Source organism: Mobula birostris, chromosome 12, assembly GCF_030028105.1.
Source record: "Mobula birostris isolate sMobBir1 chromosome 12, sMobBir1.hap1, whole genome shotgun sequence".
NCBI classification, from domain to species: domain Eukaryota; kingdom Metazoa; phylum Chordata; class Chondrichthyes; order Myliobatiformes; family Myliobatidae; genus Mobula; species Mobula birostris.
In genome coordinates, this window is record NC_092381.1 from 76,979,562 (window position 1) to 77,001,065 (window position 21,504).

Genomic DNA, 21,504 nt, shown 5'->3' on the forward strand with positions numbered 1-21,504 from the left:
ACTTTTTCTTGTGAAAGTCAGGAGCTGTAAATTGACTCCTGCAAAAGCAGAATTATTTTCAGCATTTTGACTATGGCTGCAGAGGTTTTGAGCTGTGCAGCCAATCGTAAATGAAGCTCATGATCAGAAAGATAGCTCCATTCATTAGTTGTAGCTTTTTAAAATGTAAGTCTCTTCATCTTATACTTAATCATTAAATTACAAAGTATGCATTTCTGTCTGCCTAGTGGCATTTCTTGCTGAAGAACGAGTTGAGTTGTGAAGCCAAGTAGAAGAAGGGGGCCAATTATCAGCTCCTGTTTCCCTGCCACCTGCCAGCTCTTTTTCCTTTAATTAATGCTCGGATGGCACTGGTCAATATAATAAGTAATACTTTTACAGTTGGGGTCACAAAATTGATCCTTTGATCTTCAGTATTCTGAAACATTCGTTTCCTTGAATTAGTAGTTTTCCAGTGCATTTTAATTTATTTCCACCTACTTACTGAGATGTTTCCAATGGAAATATCCTATTTGTTTTAAAATTGTCTCTTTTGCTTAGATTTCATTTTAGAAAGAAAATGATAGTCTTAACTTGGCGCAAAAGGATACTGGTCTAAATTACTGGACGGTTAAAGAAGGCTGTCTCTTTATCAATGAAGCCTGATGAAAGAGATGTCAACTGCATTTGTACTTTGATCTTGTGTTGCTTCCACTACTTTTCTTTTTTAACAATCAAGGTGATTAGTACTAAATGTATAAATGTAATCAAACTGTAAATAGCACACCACAATACCTATACAGAAGTACCCATTTGTGAGTATTTGTTACACTTTTCTAATAATTAACATGCAAATTTACAGCAAGCAGTAAGTGCTTTGCTTTTGAATTTATCAAATATACAAAAGTCTGTGCACACTATTTTCATTCTTGTACTCTTCTCTCCCTTCCCAGATAAAGAAATTTTTAAAAATTATGATGTATTGTCCTGATTTGAGTAAAGCCATTACAAGATATGTTTAGTTACATGTGAGTTCATACCACAATGATTTTAGTCCATATGGAGTTTATTATTAGGTCAGTTTTTATATTGGTCTCAGTTGTCATAAAGGTCTCCAGGTCACAGTTGTCCTGAATTACTGAACTGTTTTCATGTAGACACACTGCTGTGTTGTATGCTGCCATCTTAATAATGGTCTCTTGTCAGATATTCACACATAATATTTAAGAGTTATGGACTATTAGAAATATTACTTTTCTTGATAGCATTCTGCTTTAGGAAATACTGTGTATTTCCAAATGAAGAATAATAATTGTGACTAGCCACTGAAAACCTGTTCATCTACTTCCTTGCTGAAATGTTGCTGCATTAATGTAGCTCTAAAATCTCCTGATCAAATTTTGTTTCACGAACTTTACCATTGATAAAAAGTATGACTAACAAAACACTAACCTTGTTCTACTGTTATAAGGTGAAGCCGTGAGAACATGCAAACTTGGAAATTTCCTATTGCAATCATTTTTTTGGCTTCCTTATTTGTAACATTATCCTTACTTAGCAGCTTTTGGTTGTCACTGCAGTGGATTCTGCTAAGGAAAAGCTGTGTTCAAAACAGCTTGCAGTTTACTTTCAGAGTAAATCAAGACCATTAGTCATTGAGTCAGCGTTGTACAACAGTGAAGTAGGCCCTTTGTACCACTCCATCCGTGTCAACCATTTTGCAGATCTGCATTAATCCCATTTGCCTGCATTAAGACCATATCCTTCAGTGCTTTACTTACTTGTGTCTATCTAAATGTCTCTTTAATGAATAATTGTGTCTATTTCAGCACTTCCTCTCGCAGTATGTTCCAGGTATCAACCACTCTCTTATCTGCAGAATTCTTTGCCACAGGCAGCTGTGGAAGCCAAGTCTTTGCCACAGCAGCTGTGGAAGCCAAGTCTCTATATATATTTGAGGCAGAGATTGATAGATGCTTGAATGGTCAGGGCATGAAGGGCTACAGGGAGAAGGCAAGAGATTGGGGCTGAGAGGAAAATTGGGTCAGCTAAGTAGACTCGATGGGCTAAATGGCCTAATTCTACTTCTATATCTGTGGTCTTATGGTCTAAAAATACTTCAGATCCCGTTTAAAACTTCTTCTCTCCTTAAACCCATGACTAATTGTTTTTAATACTCCTGTCTCTTCCGCTCAAAATCTTATACACTTCTGTCATTTCCCACCTCAAACTTCCTAGTTTGCGGGACAGCAAGCATGCCCTATCCAATTTTTGCCCATAACTGAAGTCCTCCAATCTAGGCAACATCCTGGCAAGCCTCATTAGCTAATAGATGTTGAAACTTTTAAAATGTAAGTATACATATTCTTGCCACCTGTGCACACCTTGTATTAAATAAAATCCTTCCATCTTTGCAGTTTGCTCTGAAGTGATATGAAGCAAGAATCACCTGTCAGCTATTTCACCAAAATAATGTTGGAGTAGTTATTTATCTCCTCCTTAAAACCATTAAAATTAATTGTACTCACTGCTGTTCCTTGGTATTCTATCTAATTTAACTGCATAGGAATTAGTTGAGTCTGCATTTTTTCCAAAGTACTTTCTGAAGAGGAGGAGAACAACCATACAAAATATGTTAAGGGGCATATGCTAGTAACAAAACCAATTTTTGCACCTTCATCTTCTCATGATTTGGCTGTAATTTTTTCAAAATCTTTTAAATATCAATTCACATTTCTGAGAACCTAACACAAATTTGGTTTTCAATCAGGGGAAATTTAATGCAAATTGGGCTCACCAGGATTTAATTTGATTTTTGTCTATTGCTTCGAATCTCCTGAAATAATTGTTGGAATTGTTTCTCATGTAGCAAATGGGCAAACAGATCACAAGTTGCCTGTTGACCCTGGCAACAATGATATGTCAAAAAAAAGAGAAAATCTGCAGATGCTGGAAATCAGAGCAACACACACAAAATGCCAGAGGTACTCAGCAGGCCAGGCAGCATCTATGGAGAAAAAATACAGTCGATGTTTAATGATAATATGTGAAGTGCATGTGCATTTGATACTGACTTTTGCATCAATTAACAAAATACAGACCTGAATCTGTGGTGCAAGGCAAGGTGCTTATTCTTCAAGATGTTGGTGAACACCTAACAACCTACCATCTTTATGCATAATTTGCTGATCCTGACTGTACAACTTTAGTGTATCTCTGATGTGACCCTGCACGTAACTAATCAAAAATATCACTTAAAACCCAAATCATCACAATGGATTACTGTTGACATTATACACAGGTGCATTTGTTTTGCAGCAACATTGCTTCCAATGGCATTCACTGTTCATGTAGACCCCTAGGAAGCAAATCCTTCAGCTTGCCTTCTTGAGGAAAGAAGTTTATCATTATAAGATTCAGGTTTGTAAGGAAGGTTTCAAACCGTGCCGGCTGAAATTCTTCTCATGTGACTGCAGAACTTTTGTCTGAAAGCTTGAAAATCAGGTTATATAACAATAGTTATGGTGCCTGATTTCCTTTCAAGTCAATGAAGGCTTCACCTTATGGTCATCAGCAAGGGGTCAGGCACAGAAATTCTGCCTCTGAGACATAAGTTTGTACAACTCATTTCAGGAAAATCTTTCTGCATATTTAGAAGAATCATTATATTTGAAAACCATGTTCATTTAGGTTTTTATTCTTGTTTTTAATATGTTTTTTCTGCATTAAACCTTTGATAAATGTCAAAGAACATTGTCCAGAATGGTTTCCAAGAATAAGATTTTTCGGAACACTTGGAAAGTGGGCTATTAAATAAAAGTGAATTAAATCTAAAGAAACACAGCTTATACTGGTGACCTGTGCTAAAATGTCAAGAACCTTTGTTTTGGTTGTTTTAAGTTTGTTACTCTCACTAAAGAGGGAAATTAAGGGTTCCCTTGTCTTTAGTTGCTTTATTAATGATGTCTGCAGGAGCCAAGAGTCTGCTGTCCTGCCTGCCTTCCTGTGTAATGGCCAAAGAAGACAAAAAACAAACTCGCTGGGCACTTCACCCTCAGGCTACAAAATAACATGATACAGTGTCAAAATTCAAGGCTTAAACATAGCGTAGTCTAAGCAGTTTTGCTGCTGTTTAATTTTGTTCCTTGCCTTATTTAATAGGGCAGTTACTTACAGATTTTTTAATGAACTAAGCAGATCTTAAACTAAGTTTTAATATTTCTAGTGTTTCGAAACAGGGTTTTCAATATTACGTTGTCAATGGGTATAATTTCCTTCAGTAGCTGTTCTGTCCAAAAGCATGTTGCTACACGACACCTTTTAGACAGAAGTGGGAATAAACAGTCTGCTCTGAAATCTCCGAACCTTGGCAATGTAGCATTTCCTCGTTTCCAGTTAAATCATTAAATTTCTCCACTTAGGCATCTGAGAAACTTTCTTCTGAGATAGTTTAACTGCCATTGCCCTATTATTTCTTCATAATCCCCAACGGTACTGTTTGTGGGATCTGCCCTCGACATGTACTGGTGTATTGCACCTGTTAAAATTTTCAGACTGAGAAATCCTGATATTTTGTTATCTGATGGTTTACAGAATGAATCCTCCATGTCATACTAATTAAAAGGGCATAGAGAGTCCAGTGGATTTGTATGTTCTTTAACCTTTCTCACCACAGAGATATAGATTATGTACTTCACAACCTGTGCTGAAGTTAATTGAAAATACTTAATGAGGCTTGGTATATGCAGCCAGAGCACTAAATGAGTTGGATTTCAAAACTTTCATCTGTAGCCATCAAGCCTTGATGTAAATTGAAAAGATCACAGCTATTGGGAAAAGACCTATATTGTAAAGTCCTTTCTGCATAGATTATGAACATCATAACTCAATGATTTTTCCATAAAAATATGGCTGTAATTGGACCCTATGGGGGTCCCTTTCTTTGATCAGATCACAGTAACTGTGACTTTACACTGAAAAATGTCACTGCTGTAAAGGTTTATCACCTGTAGTGCTTAGTTTTCTCTGATGCCTTGTACTGTGCTGGTTATCTTTATTAAAAGAAGTATAATGAGTAATTAAACAGCAAGTCATTATCTGAAGCACAGAAAAAAAAGCTTCAATATTTAAGTTATAGTGATTGTATTTTCTCATTACTCATCCCTTGACTGCATTTTTGCCTTCATTTTTTTTTCAGTGTGCAGTTTATTGCTAATTATATTTTGATGAAAATTTGGTCTCATTTCATTGTGCAGCTATATGCGATTATTTGTGCGGTGATTTTATTTCTGTTTTTCTCTTTTCTAAATAACTGTGAGACTGAAGAAAAAGTCGACCATTGCAAATCACCGGAATCATTCCTGCATTGAGAGTTCTGTGTCTTCAATATGAATTAGTTATGAATGGGGAAAAAGATAAGACTTATTTAGCCATGATTGGTTCAGTGATTCTAAGAGTGTGCTGCTTCTTAGTGGTAGGCCATATGTTGCACAACTGCAGTGAAGATCTGTAGGTGTGTTGCTCACTGAAGTGTATCAGAGTAATTAAAAGTCAAAACTATCAAAATATTTTAACATGACAAATAGAAGCAGGAGTTTGCCTTTTGACACCTTGCATATTACCTGCCATTTATTAAGCGCATAGTGACCTCAGCATCATTTTGTGGCACTAATGTTAAAGGAATGAAGAGTACCTAAAGTCTTAAAATCTGTCGGCATCCACTTGGCAACTAAGCCTTCACGGGCTCCTGGGAACAGAATTCCAAAGATTTGCTACCCTTTTACTGAAGAAGGCAACCTATTCAAATTCTCTGTTGTATATTACTCAGTTCTCAATTCATGCCAATGTTACCACCCAGTCCCATATGCTCCATTTCTACTTTTAGCGAGATGCGCACTTATGACATGGTGGCATAGTGACGTATGCCATTCATGTACTTTTACATATAACCCATAATGAATTATGTAAACGACAGAGTGCTTTATCAGACAACAAATTTACAATTTTACTCAACTATTACTGAAATATTAAATGCACAACACTATGCTTTGGAAATAACTAACTATCTGCTGGACGTACCTCAGCAAGTCGAACAGCAAGCAAGGAATTCCTGATGCAGGGTTTCAACCCAAAATTTTGACAATTCACTTGACCCCCCCACCGTTCAACACACAAGATTTTTCCCCAGCAGGTTGTTTGTTGCTCCAGATTCCAGCAGCTGCTGTCTCTTATGCCTCCATGCTTTTAGAAGGTGGTTTTGAGGATTCTGGATAGCGCACATTGTCAAACTCCAAAGTTCAAAAGATTCTAGATTTTTCCATGGACTAAAATGTAGCAACTGTAATTCTATTTTTTGAGTAAGAAAAGACAGAACAAACAGAAGTATAGGAGTGTGCAGGTTATGCCTTGCTCTGTGTTTTCCTGTCAATTAGTTTTGGAGTTATAAAACATAACAGTGGTGACAAGTAAGTTTTAAGCAGACCTGAGATGACTACTTACCTGTTGAGCCACAGTGAGATGTTTGAGTTTTTAAAAAAAAGTGCAGTGAGACATTCACTTTAAAAAAGGCAGAAAGCAGACAATATTCATGGGTTCATAAATGGTGAGTACTATTGTGATAATAAATTTAAAGAAAAGCAGAAATGGCTGGCTACATCAGAAAGATAGATGTATTCGATTATAAAACAGGTAACTGGATTTTGTATACTGAGTGAATTAAGTAGTATTTCAAAGTAAATGAAACACCCAAATGAAAAGTGAGTGCCAGTTTTGCTGAGTGCATTAGGTGAAAAGACATAATAGTTTGCTTTAGAAGTTTAACTGTTCCAACCAAACCATCCAAAATGAGCTTTCCTAATATCAAAGTAATGCAAGAACCAAAACAATTGTTGATTGCAGAATGCTTTAGGTTTCATAAGCAGAATCAAAAGGAAGAGGAATCCATTTCAGTTCATGTGGCTGAGTGGGATGAACATTGCCCATTCAGTAGCGGGCTTAATGCTACACTAAGAGATCATTTAGTTTGTGGAATCTTGCAAGAAAGCAATCAAAAATGGCATTTAAAAGAGCATTTGAAAATGCTGTAATGGGAACTGCAGACAGAGATTCAACTGAGGTGCAGTCAGGAATGACAGTGAGCGTGAAAATAATTGCATCGAATGTACAGAAACAGGCCTGGCTGAACCAGTTGTGTTACCTTTGTGACAAGGGTTAACATTCACCAAACCGTTGCAGATTTAGAGGGAAAACTTGCAGAAAATGCAACAAAGTAGGACACATACAAAGAGCGTGTTGGGCAGACAAAAATAAATGGACTGCACAGGGAAGAGAAGTCAAATTGCAGTTTCAGAAAGAGGACTAATCTTCATGCTGTTGATGAAAAATCTGAATTATGAAAGCAACAGGACTGTGTAGCCTTGAGATGTAAAATGTGAAAACTGACAAGAGACAAGTAATAAGGGTTACACCAGAAGTGAATGGCAAATTAATTAAAATGGAATTGGATACTGGCTCACACACACAATGCTGGAGGAACTTAGTAGGCTAGGCATCGTCTATGGATATGGAAAGAGTGAACAGTCGACATATGGGACTGCAGCCCTTCATCAAGCCTGATACTTATACTTTGTACTTTATTGTCGCCAAACAATTGATACTAGAACGTACAATCATCACAGTGATATTTGATTCTGTGCTTCTCGCTCCCTGGATTACAGATATTAAATATTAAAGATAGTAAAAATTAGTAAATATTAAAAATTAAAATTATAAATCATAAATAGAAAATATAAAATTTGGAAGTAAGATAGTTCAAAAAAACCGAGAGGCAGGTCCGAATATTTGGAGGGTACGGCCCAGATCCGAGTCAGGATCCGCTCAACAGTCTTATCACAGTTGGAAAGAAGCTGTTCCCAGATCTGGCCATATGAGTATTCAAGCTCCTGAGCCTTCTCCCGGAGGGAAGAGGGACAAAAAGTCTGTTGGCTGGGTGGGTCGTGTCCTTGATCATCCTGGCAGCACTGCTCTGACAGCGTGCGGTGCGAAGTGAGTCCAAGGATGGAAGATTGGTTTGTGTGATGTCCTGCGCCGTGTTCACGATCTTCCGCAGCTTCTTTCGGTCTTGGACAGGACAACTTCCATACCAGGTTGTGATACCACAGCAATGTGAAAGGTGGCACTGGAAAAATCAAACTTATCAGGGGTAAAATAGTGTTAAATGAAAATGCTACACCCAAGTTTTACAAAGCCTGTCCATTTCCTTGTGCCATCTGTGATAAAATCATATGGAGGTTGAAGGAATTCTTTCCAAGGTTCATTGGAGCCCATGGACAACACCAGTGGTTCTGAAGCCAACAAGAATGAATTTGTTAGGATCTGTGGTGATTTTAAGGTTACCATCAACTCAGTACTAAAAGAAGATTAATACCCTGTACCCAGGGTAGAGAGAGTACCTTTGTAAACTTTTCTGGAGGAAAACACTTCAGCAAAATGGACTTAACGAGGCCTACCTACAGATGGAGATGGAAGAAGAGTGCAAAGTGTTTTTCACCATAAACACTCACAAAGGGCTTTATCAATACAATAGGCTTATTTTTGGATTCGAAAGCTATAGACCAGGTGTTGCAAGGCTGCCCAGGCACTCAGTCTACCTAAGTGGTAATGTTATCAGTAAGGATGACAAGGAATATCTCCAAAATCTCAAGACAGTGTTAAAAATGTTAGAAGTTTATGGGCTCAGAGGACAGCACAGCAAGTGTGAATTCTTTAAACCAAGCATTAATTACTGTGGTCACACCATTGACGCACAAGGATTTTACACAAGTGTGCTCAGAAAATTCAAGCAGTGGTGGATGCCCCAAGGGCAAAGTGCATGTCACAGTTACAGTTCCTTTTAGGATTTGTCAATTTCTATAGCAGGGCCCTGCCAAACTTGGCTTAATGTGTTCCACACCTTGACCTCATTACTACAGATCGAGATGAAATATCAATGGACAAAACAGTGTGAGGTGGCTTTCCAAAAAGCAAAAGAAATCATGAGGTCAGGCTCTGTACTCACACATTAACATCCATATCTTCCACTGAAGCTTGCCTGTGATGCCTCACCTTATGGTATAGGTGTAGTCATGTCACATGTAATGAGTGATGGAAGCACCTGTCCCATAGTCAATTTCCCTTATAGCTGTAGAGAAAAATTATACACAGATTGACTGAAAGGCCTTGAGTCTGGTTTGATGTGAAAAACATTTCAACCAGTACTTGTATAGGAGAGAGTTTACCCTCATTACTGTTCATCATCCACTGGTGTCTACTTCCAGTCCACAGAAGGGTGTTCCGCTAACAGCAGCAGCACGAATGCAGAGATGGGCTCTGCTTCTTGGTGGACACAATTACAAGATCAAATTCAAAAGGACCACTAATCATAGAAATGTTGGTGGGATTGACCTGTTTACCCTTGGAAAAGGAAATACCTGAAAAAATTTACAAAAGAGTACACTCCTCTTGACATGTTCAAAGGTTCAAAAGTCCAATTTAATGTCAGAGAAAGGTATACAATATACATCCAGAAATGCTTTTTCTTCGCAAACATCCACGAAAACAGAGAAGTGCCCTGAAGAATGAGTGACAGTTAAACATGAGACCCCAGAGTCCCCCCCCAGCTCCCTGCCCCGCGTGTAAGCAGCAACAAACAATGATCCCCCTTCCCACGCCCAGCAAAAACAACAGCACACCCGCAGCCAAGCACAAGTATGAGCTAGGCGATAGCAAAGACACAGACCTTGTAGTTACCCCAAAGACTATCGCATTTCATCTGGCATTCGACAAACTACAGGTTCTCTCTCTCCCTAATAAGTGAGAGGGAGGTGTCCCCCATTTTCACAGCGAGCAGGAGACATAACAACAACCTGCTGGTTTACAATGTTAAAATGTCCATTTTGTTGCTTTTTACAAGCTGTGTGCCTGAAGATCACAAAGATCTCGGGTTTTTGGCCCACAGTGAAAGATTTTCCGGCCTCCCGGCTGACACACGAGTCTCCTGCCGTGACACCAACTCTCGATCTACCCATCTCCAGAGCCCCGAGATCTTAGGCTTCCAAATACGAGCCGGAATCTCAGGCCAAACCCTTGGCGTACCGAACAATAATGGCCGGTCCTGAAACCCCAAGAACGGGTCCCATTCCTGCAAAGGACCAAAGTCTGCGTGTAACTCCAGGTCAGGGTCTTCAAAAGAACCCTGAAAGGGAAAAATAAAGATATTAAAGATGGAAATAGAGCTGTTTCCGAAGATGTAAGCAAAGGAGTCGCTGTTTAGCGCCATCTTCCTAATGCTAATTGAAAGTCTCTGTATTATGGCAGAGATAATCCAAAAGGAATCCGGAAGAGACTCTGCACTATCTCAGGTCTACATGGGCACCCAACATTGCTGTAATGTGCAGCAAAAATTCCAGTTCCCCATTCTTACCAGCCCCGGGATAAAATTGCCCTTGACCAGGATTGCCTTATGTGGGGACTGAGAGTAGTTGTATCATCCAAGCTGAAAGCTAAATTGTTGAAGGAGCTACATTTAGGTGTGGTCAGTATGGAAGTGTTGGCTGAAAGCTTTGACTGATGGCCTGTGGTAGATCAGCAGACCTCTCCATTCTTGGGAAAGGCCTGCATTGCTCTGGCAGGGGATTCATCTGGATTTTGCTGTTGCCATTCATGGGCACAAGTTCCTTGTTAGTAGTGGAGGCAGCTACAAAGTGGTCAGAAGTGCTACCATTAGCCTCACACACTGTTGATGTATTGAAAAGCCTCTTTTCAAGGACTGCTGTTCCAGAACACTTGGTCAGTGCGAATGGATGATGGTTTGTTGCTGAAAAATTTCAATCATTCCTGAAAGTGTATATAATAAGACATATTATTCCATTCATCTGCACCTTAATACCCAGCTTCATATGGCTTGGTGCTAAGGTTTGTCCAGAGTCCTAAGAATGCACTTTGAGCAGTGTTGGCAGAACACACTACACTGTCACCGAATCAGAAGTTCACCAATTTCCTCCTTGCATATCACAGTGCATCACACGCTACAACCAACTCACCAGCTATACTGTTCCTGGATTGTACCTTGAGATCATGCTTGGATCTCCTCAAACCCAATCTCAGAAGGAGTATGCAGGACAAACAGCTGAGACAAAAAAAAAAACTTCAAGCAAGGAGGTTTGATGTTTCACTCCTGGACAAGCAGTCCTGGTGAGGGACTACAGGGGGTGATCAAATTTGGGTATTTGGAAAGATTAAGGACAGAACTGGACCACATTCATACACAGTGGAAATTGTGCAGACGACACATCAATCAGTTGAGGAGAGCAGAGTCAATTGTTAGAACTGTCAGAACACTTCCTGCAGTCCCAGAGTCAACTCCTACAACTACCAATGAGGAGGCCCCAGAACCTGAGGTGTTTCACAGCCACAAGTCTCAACAAGCAAAGTGACCCCCCCCCACCTTTCAGGAAAGATGTTATCCCACAAGAATAAGAAATCCTCCATATTGATGAAAGCTTTAGGGCTGAATGGGACAATTTATAATTTACTATGCTGTGGCGGCATATATAGCAGTTGCATTATATGGTATACTGTGTATATACAGTGTATGTATATATAAAACTCCAGAGCAATGCATTACCTGTTTGAGTTGAGATGCATTCTATATTGAGTTGGAGTTTATAGCTAGGCAGGGAGGAGTGTTATGTATTTAATATTTCAGTGATAGTTGCGTAATATTGTAAATCTATTTCTTTATTAAGCAATTTTGTTGTTTACATAATTCATTATGCATAATATGTAAAAGTACGTGAATGGCATACGTCATGATGCCACCCATGTCATAAGTGTGCGCCTCACTAAAGATAGAACTAAGAGGCATACACGTTATTCCTAGCTCTGTGTTTTTCTTTCGATACATTTAATGTTTAGGAGTTACAAAACATAACATGTTATGCAGATAACGAGGTCTTAGGGACATCGGTTTCCAATCTCATTCATTTGTCAGGCATATTCCTTTTACTGATGCTGGTTTCTTTCAGATTTTCATGCACTGTTAATCTGTTTTAGTTTGCTTTTCCTGGGTTGTGTTCTGTGTCTTCCATGAAGGCAATCAAAAAAGTATAAGTTTAATTTCTCTCTATTCAACAATATAATTTTTGTGGTCTCAGTATGTAAGAGACCAACTATAGCTTTGCTGATCTTTTCCATTTTACATATCTATTGAAGAATTGACCATCTTTATTTTATTTCTCACAAAATTATTCTCAAAAATCTGTTTTCTTTTCCAATCCTCAAGCTTACTGCTCTTTCTGGCAACATTATAAGCCTTTTTCTTTGATCTAATACTGTCTTTAATTTATCATGTTTGCAACAGCTGGACAACTTTTCCTGTACTGTATATTTTTTTCCTGTCTTGGGGGAATATGTATTTGCAGTAAGTCATGTAATAATCCTTTAAGTATTAGCCATTGCTCAATTACTCTTGTATGTTTTAACATAATCTCTGCAGCCAACTCGTACTTCATATCATCATAGATTGTTTTGTTAAAGTTTAGAATCCTATTTTCAGATAGAACTAAATCATTTTAGTCCACTTTAGTAAAATATAGCATATTGCAGTCACTCTTCTTTGAAGGTCCCTTTTCCATAAGATATCATTTATCTCTTTTTCTTCACACAATACTTAATCTAAAATAAACAATTCCTTTAATGCTTCCATAGACTATAAGATAATAGAGCAAAATTAGGCTGCTGTGCTTCTGCAAGATACTTGCCTAGAAAACCTTTTCTTATATTTTCCACTGGGAATTTGGTCTCAATGTGTATTAAATTCCCCTAAGGAATGTTGCATTGTTCTTGTTACATGTGACTTTAATTTCTTGATTTATACAATTCCTGAATTACTGGTACTGTTTAGGGACCTATAAACAATTCCCACCACTGTTTTCAGCTATTTCTGGGCTTCATCCTCTTCCTTTGTTGGATGTTGGGCAACATCATTTTGCCTGGAATATTTCATTTCCATACTTAGCCATGATAGAGACATGGTTGCAAAATGGTAATACTCCATCTCTGGTCATTGCTTTCCCAATCTGAGACTTCAACTCATCAACTCTGAGGCAGGCACTGCAAATATTGTTGCCATGGATCACAGTGGCTTTCATCAGTTTCCATATACTGCAACTGCACCACAACACCTGCCATGACGTGCCTTATCTGAATTCAATGAATACAATTAATAACATTTATTCAACTAAATCTTTAAAACTAAAGCTACACTATCACTCTTTGCTCTCTGGTTTATTTACCATAGTCACTGCATACACTGGACATTGCACACTGTGTCTTAGCAAGCTTTCATCAGTCCTGTTCTCTTTTTATTTTGTAAGCATTCAGAGAGAGTTGCCTCCCCTTTGGATTACCAATATACCCAGGAAGTACACTCACATTGGTACAATTATTGCTCATTGTAGCTTTTAGAATTTCTATTTATTCTCTTTCTACAGGTCTCATCGTTGAAATACAAACTAAAGAAGCAGTCTACAGCCACTGGTGATGGAGTGGCCAGGGCTTTCCTTAAGGCACAGGCAGCATTATTTGGCTCCTATCGGGATGCACTACGATATAAACCTGTAAGTATCTAGAAACAAAAAGATCTCCATTGTTATATTAACTTTTGACTTAAACATGCATTGGAGAAGTGAGCAATCTTTAGAATTGGTTTCATGATGAAATTGCTCTTCACTGTTTTGCCTCCTACAGCGCCATGTCCATGATTTCATATCAGTTTTTGAATCATCTTCTTCACACTGACATTCTGCTCAACAATTTGCTGCAAAGTTTTACCATTTTGCCACCTTGGCTTCCTGGAAGTTCCACTAGTTATCCATCGGGTCTGGCAAGAAGTTTACACTTCTACATTAGGAGAAATGCAACAATTTTAACAGTATTTTTATGTGAGGACTTTTGGCAAGATGACCTGTTCAATGATTGAAGAAGAATACTCATACCACTGTTGTATTTGACATGTTCAAATGTCAGATTGATCTCAAGTGTTATAATATGCTAGACCATGTCACCACATTAGACCTATACTTATTCAAAAGTGCCTGTGCACAATACTCAGATAATTTTTACTTTTGAGATCTGAGATCTTCATCTAAGTTAAAGTGTTTCTATGAGATTTAACAAATACTTAATGTGTTACTTGTCAGGGAATTGCTTCATTAGTAGGAGAGAGTTTGGGTGAAGGAAGCAGAGGAGTTTTCTTTCAGGAGCCTGAGAACCTTGTGTATTAGAGTTAAGTTCTGTTGATTATCTGTGGGGACCAGTGGCCATTGTCCTTTGTGATGTATTGTTTCATTATTTTTTTGTCCTTGCCCATGGGAAAGATATCAAACTATTACAGAAATAATCAATGAAGAGTTGGAAAGTAAGTCGAGGTAATTTTCAATGATGTATTCAAATAAATAATACATATCTATTTGATTATAAATATCTGACATTGATCTTTACTATAAAAATTGACAAATATAAATAATTCATATCACTCTCTGGAATTATTTCCAAGAACAAGTTTCACCCAAACATCAGAAAAATTAGTAATCGAATCAAAAGAGTTCATAGGTTAGATATCTAAAGGACTTACAGCCTCTCCTGAATCTGCTGGCAGCCAATGTATCGAAATCCAATGATGAATGGAAAGACTAAACCGGTGAGCGGACTTGAAAATTGATGGAAGAAAGAATAATATAGGTTACTTTAAAGAATGCTGTTGGGTATGTGTGAGAATCATTCCCATAACAGGAATACTCACTTCAATTTAATTAAAAGTGTTAAACTTCCCTTAAAATTGGTTTTATATCTTTAGAACTGCCATATCGAAATTCCCCCACATCGACGTATTCTGTTTGCAACCTGCCTAGAAGTGGGAATTTTCTCTGACTGGGTGTTGAGAATGCCTAGTTGCTGTTGACAAATTGCGTGCATGCATGTGTGAAATACTGCTCGGTGGTTGGTTTATAACCTCCTTCCGTGAAATGGCAATAATTGAAGTAAAAAGTTAATAACTACAAAAATAACTGATAAAAAAGGCTTTAATTTTTTATGTAAACAACTGGGGGGAGTAAGTAATTTTGGATGGTATGGATGAATTTGCCTGCATCTTATATTGATTTTGAAATATAGTGAGTAGAATTACAGTTTGCAAGACCTCTGTCTTTCAGGATCTGTGATGTTCTGCATTATATATTGTTTGAGTAAAATTTTTGTGTTGCAGTAGCCACTTTCTGGTTCTGCATATGTGAAGTTCCTTAATTAATAAATATGCTTAGTGTGTAGTTTTTCAATATGTCAAGATTTTAAAAAAAAGAAAGAATAATAGTTGACTGTGCCCACCCTCGATGAGTTGATAAAATCTTACAGGTTTAAAAGCATTTACCAGCAATATCAGAAACTCTCTGTACTGAAATCACTGTGTCAGATAAGTGTGGATCATGATTAAATTTTTAAACACTGTTCCTAGAAGGATTGCAGCACTACATTGGCGCACAGTGTGGATGGGGGGAAGCCCAGAGGATGGGCAAGGAGTGTAGTCAGACGGACAGAGGGAGAAAAAGGAGAGAGAGAAAAAAATTAATAATAATAAATGAATAACAGATGGGGTATTCTGTCTGGGTAGCCTCCAACATGATGGCATGAACATTGACTTCTCTAACTTCTGTTAATGTCCCACCTCCCCTTCGTACCCCATCAGTTATTTATTATTATTAATTTTTTTTCTCTCTCTCCTTTTTCTCCCTCTGTCCCTCTCACTATACTCCTTGCCTATCCTCTGGGCTTCCCCCCTCCCCCTTTCTTTCACCCTAGGCCTCCCGTCCCATGATCCTCTCATGACCCTTTTGCCAATCAATTTTGCAGATCCCTCCCCCTCCTGTCTTCTCCTATCATTTCGGATTCCCCCTCCCCCTCCCCCTCCCCCTCCCCCTCCCACTTTCAAATCTCTTACTATCTCTTCTTTCACAGTTAGTCCTGACGAAGGGTCTCGGCTTGAAATGTCAACTGTACCTCTTCCTATAGATGCTGTCTGGCCTGCTGCGTTCACCAGCAATTTTTATGCGTGTTGCTTGAAATTCCAGCATCTGCAGATTTCTTCGTGTCTGAGCCAGTGTTTTGTTGCTTTTTAATAATGGGGAGCACTAAGAGATCACTGCATGAGGGGGGGGAAGGATGCTGCAGTATGAGCTAATGTACCTTGAACCAATTATATGGAAGAAAGGTGACCCATTCCCATCTTGGATTCTGTTGTTGATCTAGTTGTTAAGTAAAACATGGTGCTGGTAATCCAATGAATGAAAAGAAAGGCTTATTTTCAAATCTTGATTGGGTTTCCTCTGGGACGAAAGCCTAGAAAGCATTCTAGTTCCTAATGAATGAAGAAAATGGTTGATGCATTGTATTGGCTTCTTCAGTTCTATCAGAAGACTTAGAGAGCATGCATCTTTGGTGCCAGCAGATCATGGAGCTGCCCTTAACTCTTTATATCCCAAAATGCATGAAATTTATCATTAAAAAAATCTTTTTCTGTGACAGATACCCATGAAGATAAATAAATTGGTTCATGAGTTAGAATGACAATACACATTTTTCTGACCTTTTTCTTTGGACTTCGGGAACTGAGTTCCATTATGTTTTGTCTTTGTACGTTGAACATTATATTTCCCTTGCTCCCTGTGAAATCTTCTCCAGATTTTCCCTTGTGTTTGTCGTTCTGGAGGACTTACATTCCTATTCACACTGGTGTGACTGAGATCAATTCTATTATTGCTGCTCAGGATTTGATTTGGAACTATTCTGATCTGTGTGACTTACTGAGCAAAAATGGAACTGCTAGGATATGAAAAAAAAGTAATGCATAAAATGCGAGAGAAACTCAATATTTCTTGGAAATTTTTATTTCTTCATTTTCATTGATGGAGCTGTTAAGATCGATTATTTTTATTTCAGTACATTCTGAATACAACCCTTGGTTTATGAAGCTTACTGACTCATCAACATTTTGACTGAAGTTCTGTTATTTTGTGACAGACTTGAGATGTCTATTGGGTCAGTTAGTTTTGTTACCTGGTCTGTGATCACAGTGACTCCATCAGTCAGTGAAGGTTGCTAATTAAATATGCACCACCCCATGACCAGGACATGGACTTAGGCTGAATGTGGCGCTGTGGATTATGGTCTGCTGTCACCTTATGGTAAAGCAGAGCCACCAGTTGGAGCCAAATGATCTGCTCTTGTTTGCTTTCACTGTTGACCATAATAAACAGAATCCAGAGGAAAACAATTCACTCAATTATTTTTGTGTAGCATTCTTAATTATTCCTGAAATATTCACTCATTTTGAAAAGTTATTCTATTTTTCATCATTTGTATCTGCATCTGACTGATGGATATTTTGAAACCCTCACAGTTTTGAGCCTTTGCCAGCTTTCACTGCTCTTTGGGATGTCTTGTAGGTAGGGCTTCTATACATCTATGAAGGTTTCATCACCTCTCAGGTTACATCAGAGTTCTGGGGCAGCTAGGTAAGCCCTCTGCACCTTAACAAGTTATTACAGGCAACAAGTACATGCCAGCAAGATTGTTCCAATTTGGTTTCTTTGCAATTGAAAATTAGTCTTAAGTTTGTTGGCTTAAACTAAAAAAAGTGAGGCATCTTTGACTTTTTGAGCATCCTCGCTGGCTTTGTTGAAGAGCTTTGCATTGGATTATCCAGGGGTCTCATTTGGAGCTTTCTTCTTGGAGAAAACCCTTCTGGCCTTATGTGCAAAAGCAGTGCTTTGTTGGTTTTTTCTGGGCTGCTTTATTTGTTGTTGACCTTGTAGAGTGTACATGCTCACTCCTGCCTCTCCAGTCACAGAGTATGCTTTACAAAAATTTCCTTTTTGCACCATTGCTCCTTCCATTTCAGAAACTCCCAAGGCTCTATCAATATCCCTTGCCTTACTCATTTAGATCCTGTCCTTTGGAAAATATTGTTAATAGATTTGCATTATATTATGTAATATTATGTTTTTAATTATTATTATTTATTCTTTTATACATAAGAAAAAGAAATAGGAGCAAGCATCGGCCATCTGACCCGCCATGCCTGCTCTGCCACTCAATAAGATCATGGACTCATCTCCACCTATCTGCCTTTTCCCCATAACCCTTAATTCCCCTACCATGCAAAAATCTATCGAACCTTGCCTTAAATATATTTACTGAGGTAGTCTCTATTGCTTCATTGGGCAGAGAATTGCACAGGTTTAGTCTCTAGGAAAAGCAGTTCCTCCTCATCTCCATCGTAAATCTACTCCCCCAAATCTTGAGGCTATGTCCCCTAGTTCTAGTCTCACCTATCAGTGGAAATAGCTTTCCTGCCTCTATGTTATCTATCCCTTTCATAATTTTGTATGATTCTATAAGATTGCCTCTCATTGTTCTGAATTCCAGTGAGTACAGTCCCAAGCGACTCAATCTCCCCTCATAGTCTAATCCACCTTATCTCTGGAATCAACCTGAACCTCCTCTGTACCACCTCCAAAGCCAGTATATCCTTCCTCGACTCGAGGAGCTAATGGATTGGGGAAGAATGAAGTTCAAGACCAAGGAGTCAAGAGCCTTGTTCTTAGGAGAAGAAAGCTACTTGACTTTCATTTCACCCTTTGTGGAGAGGAGATTCCATCCATTCAGGACCAACCAGTTAAGAGCCTCGGGCGATGGTACACAGTGGAGCTAAGAGACACCAAGAGGGTTCAAGAGACAGGAGAACAGATCAGCAAAGGTCTGATGTCTGTTGAAAAGTGTGGCTTGCCTGGCAAGTTGAAGTTGTGGTGCTTGCAGTACGGACTGATGCCACGGATAATGTGGCCACTAACTGTCTATGAAGTGTCAATGTCCCATGTTGAGGCAATGGAACAGAAGATCAACAAGTATGTGAAGAAGTGGCTTGGAGTACCGAGCAGCCTCACCAATGTTGCAATCCACAATAGCCAGACAAAGCTTACCAACACAGTGCAATCCCTTGTTGAAGAGGTCAAGGTAGCTAAGGTAAGATCATTCTTGATGCTTCGAGACTCAAAAGACCCTGTCATCAAGAACACCCAGCCGGATGTGAGATCAGGCAGGAAGTGATCAGACCATGTAGCAGTTGATGAAGCAGAGTCTAGATTGAAGCACAAGGAGACAGTTGGGGCTACCCAGTTAGGCCACCAGGGACTTGGGTGGACAAACCACAAGTAGTGGTCATCTTCTTCAGGTAAGGAGCGCCGTGAGCTTGTAACACAAGAAATACGAGAGGTAGAAGAGGAGAAGACGTTAACTAAAACAGCTGGCCTGGCCAAACAAGAGGCTTGGACCTGGTGGGAAAGTGTTGAACAACGACATCTATCTTGGAATGTTCTGTGGCAGATGGAACCGATCCGCATTTCTTTTCTATGCAGAGCAGCGTACGACCTGCTCCCAACACCTGCCAACCTCAGCACCTGGTATGAAGATAAGACAGACAGGTGTGCTGCTTGTGGCGAGAAGGGAACACTTCAGCGTATCCTGAGTGCATGCAGAGTCAATCCTTCCAGCGGCATGTACACTTGGAGACATAACAATGTTCTCAAAGTTGTAACAGAAGCGGTTGAGCCAAGAGTACTGCAGCACAACTTATCTCATGCCCCATGCTGCACAGAACATCGCATATCATTTGTGAAAGAAGGCTCCAAGTCAAGGGTATACAGCACAGGCTCACGATCAAGCATACTTTCCTCAGCCAATGATTGGTGTGTCAAGGCCGACCTGGATGGGAAAGGCAGTTTCCCAAAGCAAATAGCTTTCACAACGTTGTGTCCAGATATAATCGTATGGTCTGACACCAGTACAGAAGTGGTTATTGGTGAACTCAGTCTCCTGGGAAGACAACATCGATGAATCCCATGAGCGTAAGTTAACCAAATATGCAGAATTAAGATCAGAGTGCAGAGACAGAGGGTGGAAGGTCTTATGCTATCCATTCGAAGTAGGCTGCCGTGGGTTTATTGTATTCACTTTCCAGAAGTGGCTGTGTGACCTTGGTTTCACTAGAAGAGAGATCAAGTCAACCAACAGGGCTGTAGCTGAGGCAGCAGAGAAAGGATCAGCATGGGTGTGGACCAAGTATGTCCAGAGGGGCAGATAGTCAGACAGTGTATACATCTTTTGCAAACCCTTCAGTAGTTGCATAGACACCTGAAGAGCAGACTGTCTGTTGGATGGAAGCGACCAACAACTCTGATAGAGGCAGATGCCAAGTTTTTAAGCTCACTAGTGGGAGGTGGTGCTTTAGCACTGCTGGCCCACCACCTCGAGGGAGTCTTGATCATAAGCGGGCCGAAACTCCCGAAGACAGGTGGCAAATCAACTGATGATCCCACTGGTGATAGCACAGGACAGTTAACATCTTAGTCCGAGTGTATTTTCAATTCAATTCAGCAGCTCTTTCAAATAAACTGGATTCTCTGCAGTGATGCTCTTTCCAACCCCATTCACTATTAGGCCAAACCAGGTCGACAACGACCAAAAGTCTCCTGTTAACATACTTCTTCCATGAGAAAGATTCTCCTTCCTACTCTCTTTAGAAAAAGTCTGCTGTTTGAACCTCTCTGCTGCTGGACCCCTGTGAACTGCGACAGTTCAGGAGGTGGCTCACCACTACTTGCTGGAGTGTTGCCTTGCCAGTACCCCTACATTTAAAAAGATGAATGAAATCATAAGTACACGCGCTTTGAGTGCCTGTGTTTTCTTTGTTAGCCTATTCTCCATGTGATACATTCACCTTTGCATTATTCTGCACCAGGTATGATTGACGGTGCTTCCTAGTCCCTTAATGTCTTTATTGATTACCATCTTGCCATTTTGTGGCTATTTTCCTTTGAATTTATAGCCAAGACCCTGTCTGCCAACCTTCAGTTTCTCTGTGCCTCTTATACATTCACCTTTCTTCCAACCTGTGACTGTGGGCCCTATTGTTAAGCATCTTGAAACCATCCTCTGTCATTCCTTGTGAATTCGTTCTGTTTTTCCATCCCCTGCTGTTCTTTTAAGACCATGCCTAGACCTTGTCAGAACAGCAGCCATTTTGTGAGCCCCACATGAGCTGCCCTTTTGATGTTGAATTGCAGCTAATTTAGTGCTTGGTAGCCACATTTTCTAGCAGGTGGTTAAAGCTACTTAGTCTTATTCTAGGCTTAAAAAAAAATCATTCCAGGTTAGATACAGACGCAAATCTCAAAGGTGAAAAAGATAGCTTGCATTTAATCTAGTTTGCTATCTATATTCTTTTTCTTACTTTCTTCAGTACTAAAAATACTATTAAAAAAGAAAGGCTTGTTTGATTTATTTTCTTCTTGTGTTTTTGCTTTGAATGGAAACTGGATTTGAATGCAAAGCTCTTGATCCAACTCTAGAAAGGGAGAAAAGTACTTATTGGAGTTT

The 21,504-nt window shown here is 39.3% G+C and overlaps 1 protein-coding gene across 2 annotated transcripts in view; it reads left to right on the forward strand.

Moving 5' to 3' along the window:
* The window catches only part of dennd1b (DENN/MADD domain containing 1B), a 333,534-nt gene that overhangs the window by 249,971 nt on the left and 62,059 nt on the right, over positions 1–21,504 (forward strand). For both annotated transcript variants that reach the window (XM_072274177.1, XM_072274178.1), the window contains one exon: positions 13,509–13,634. In XM_072274177.1, coding sequence (XP_072130278.1) covers positions 13,509–13,634 — 126 coding nt within the window. The remainder of the gene's footprint in view (positions 1–13,508; positions 13,635–21,504) is intronic.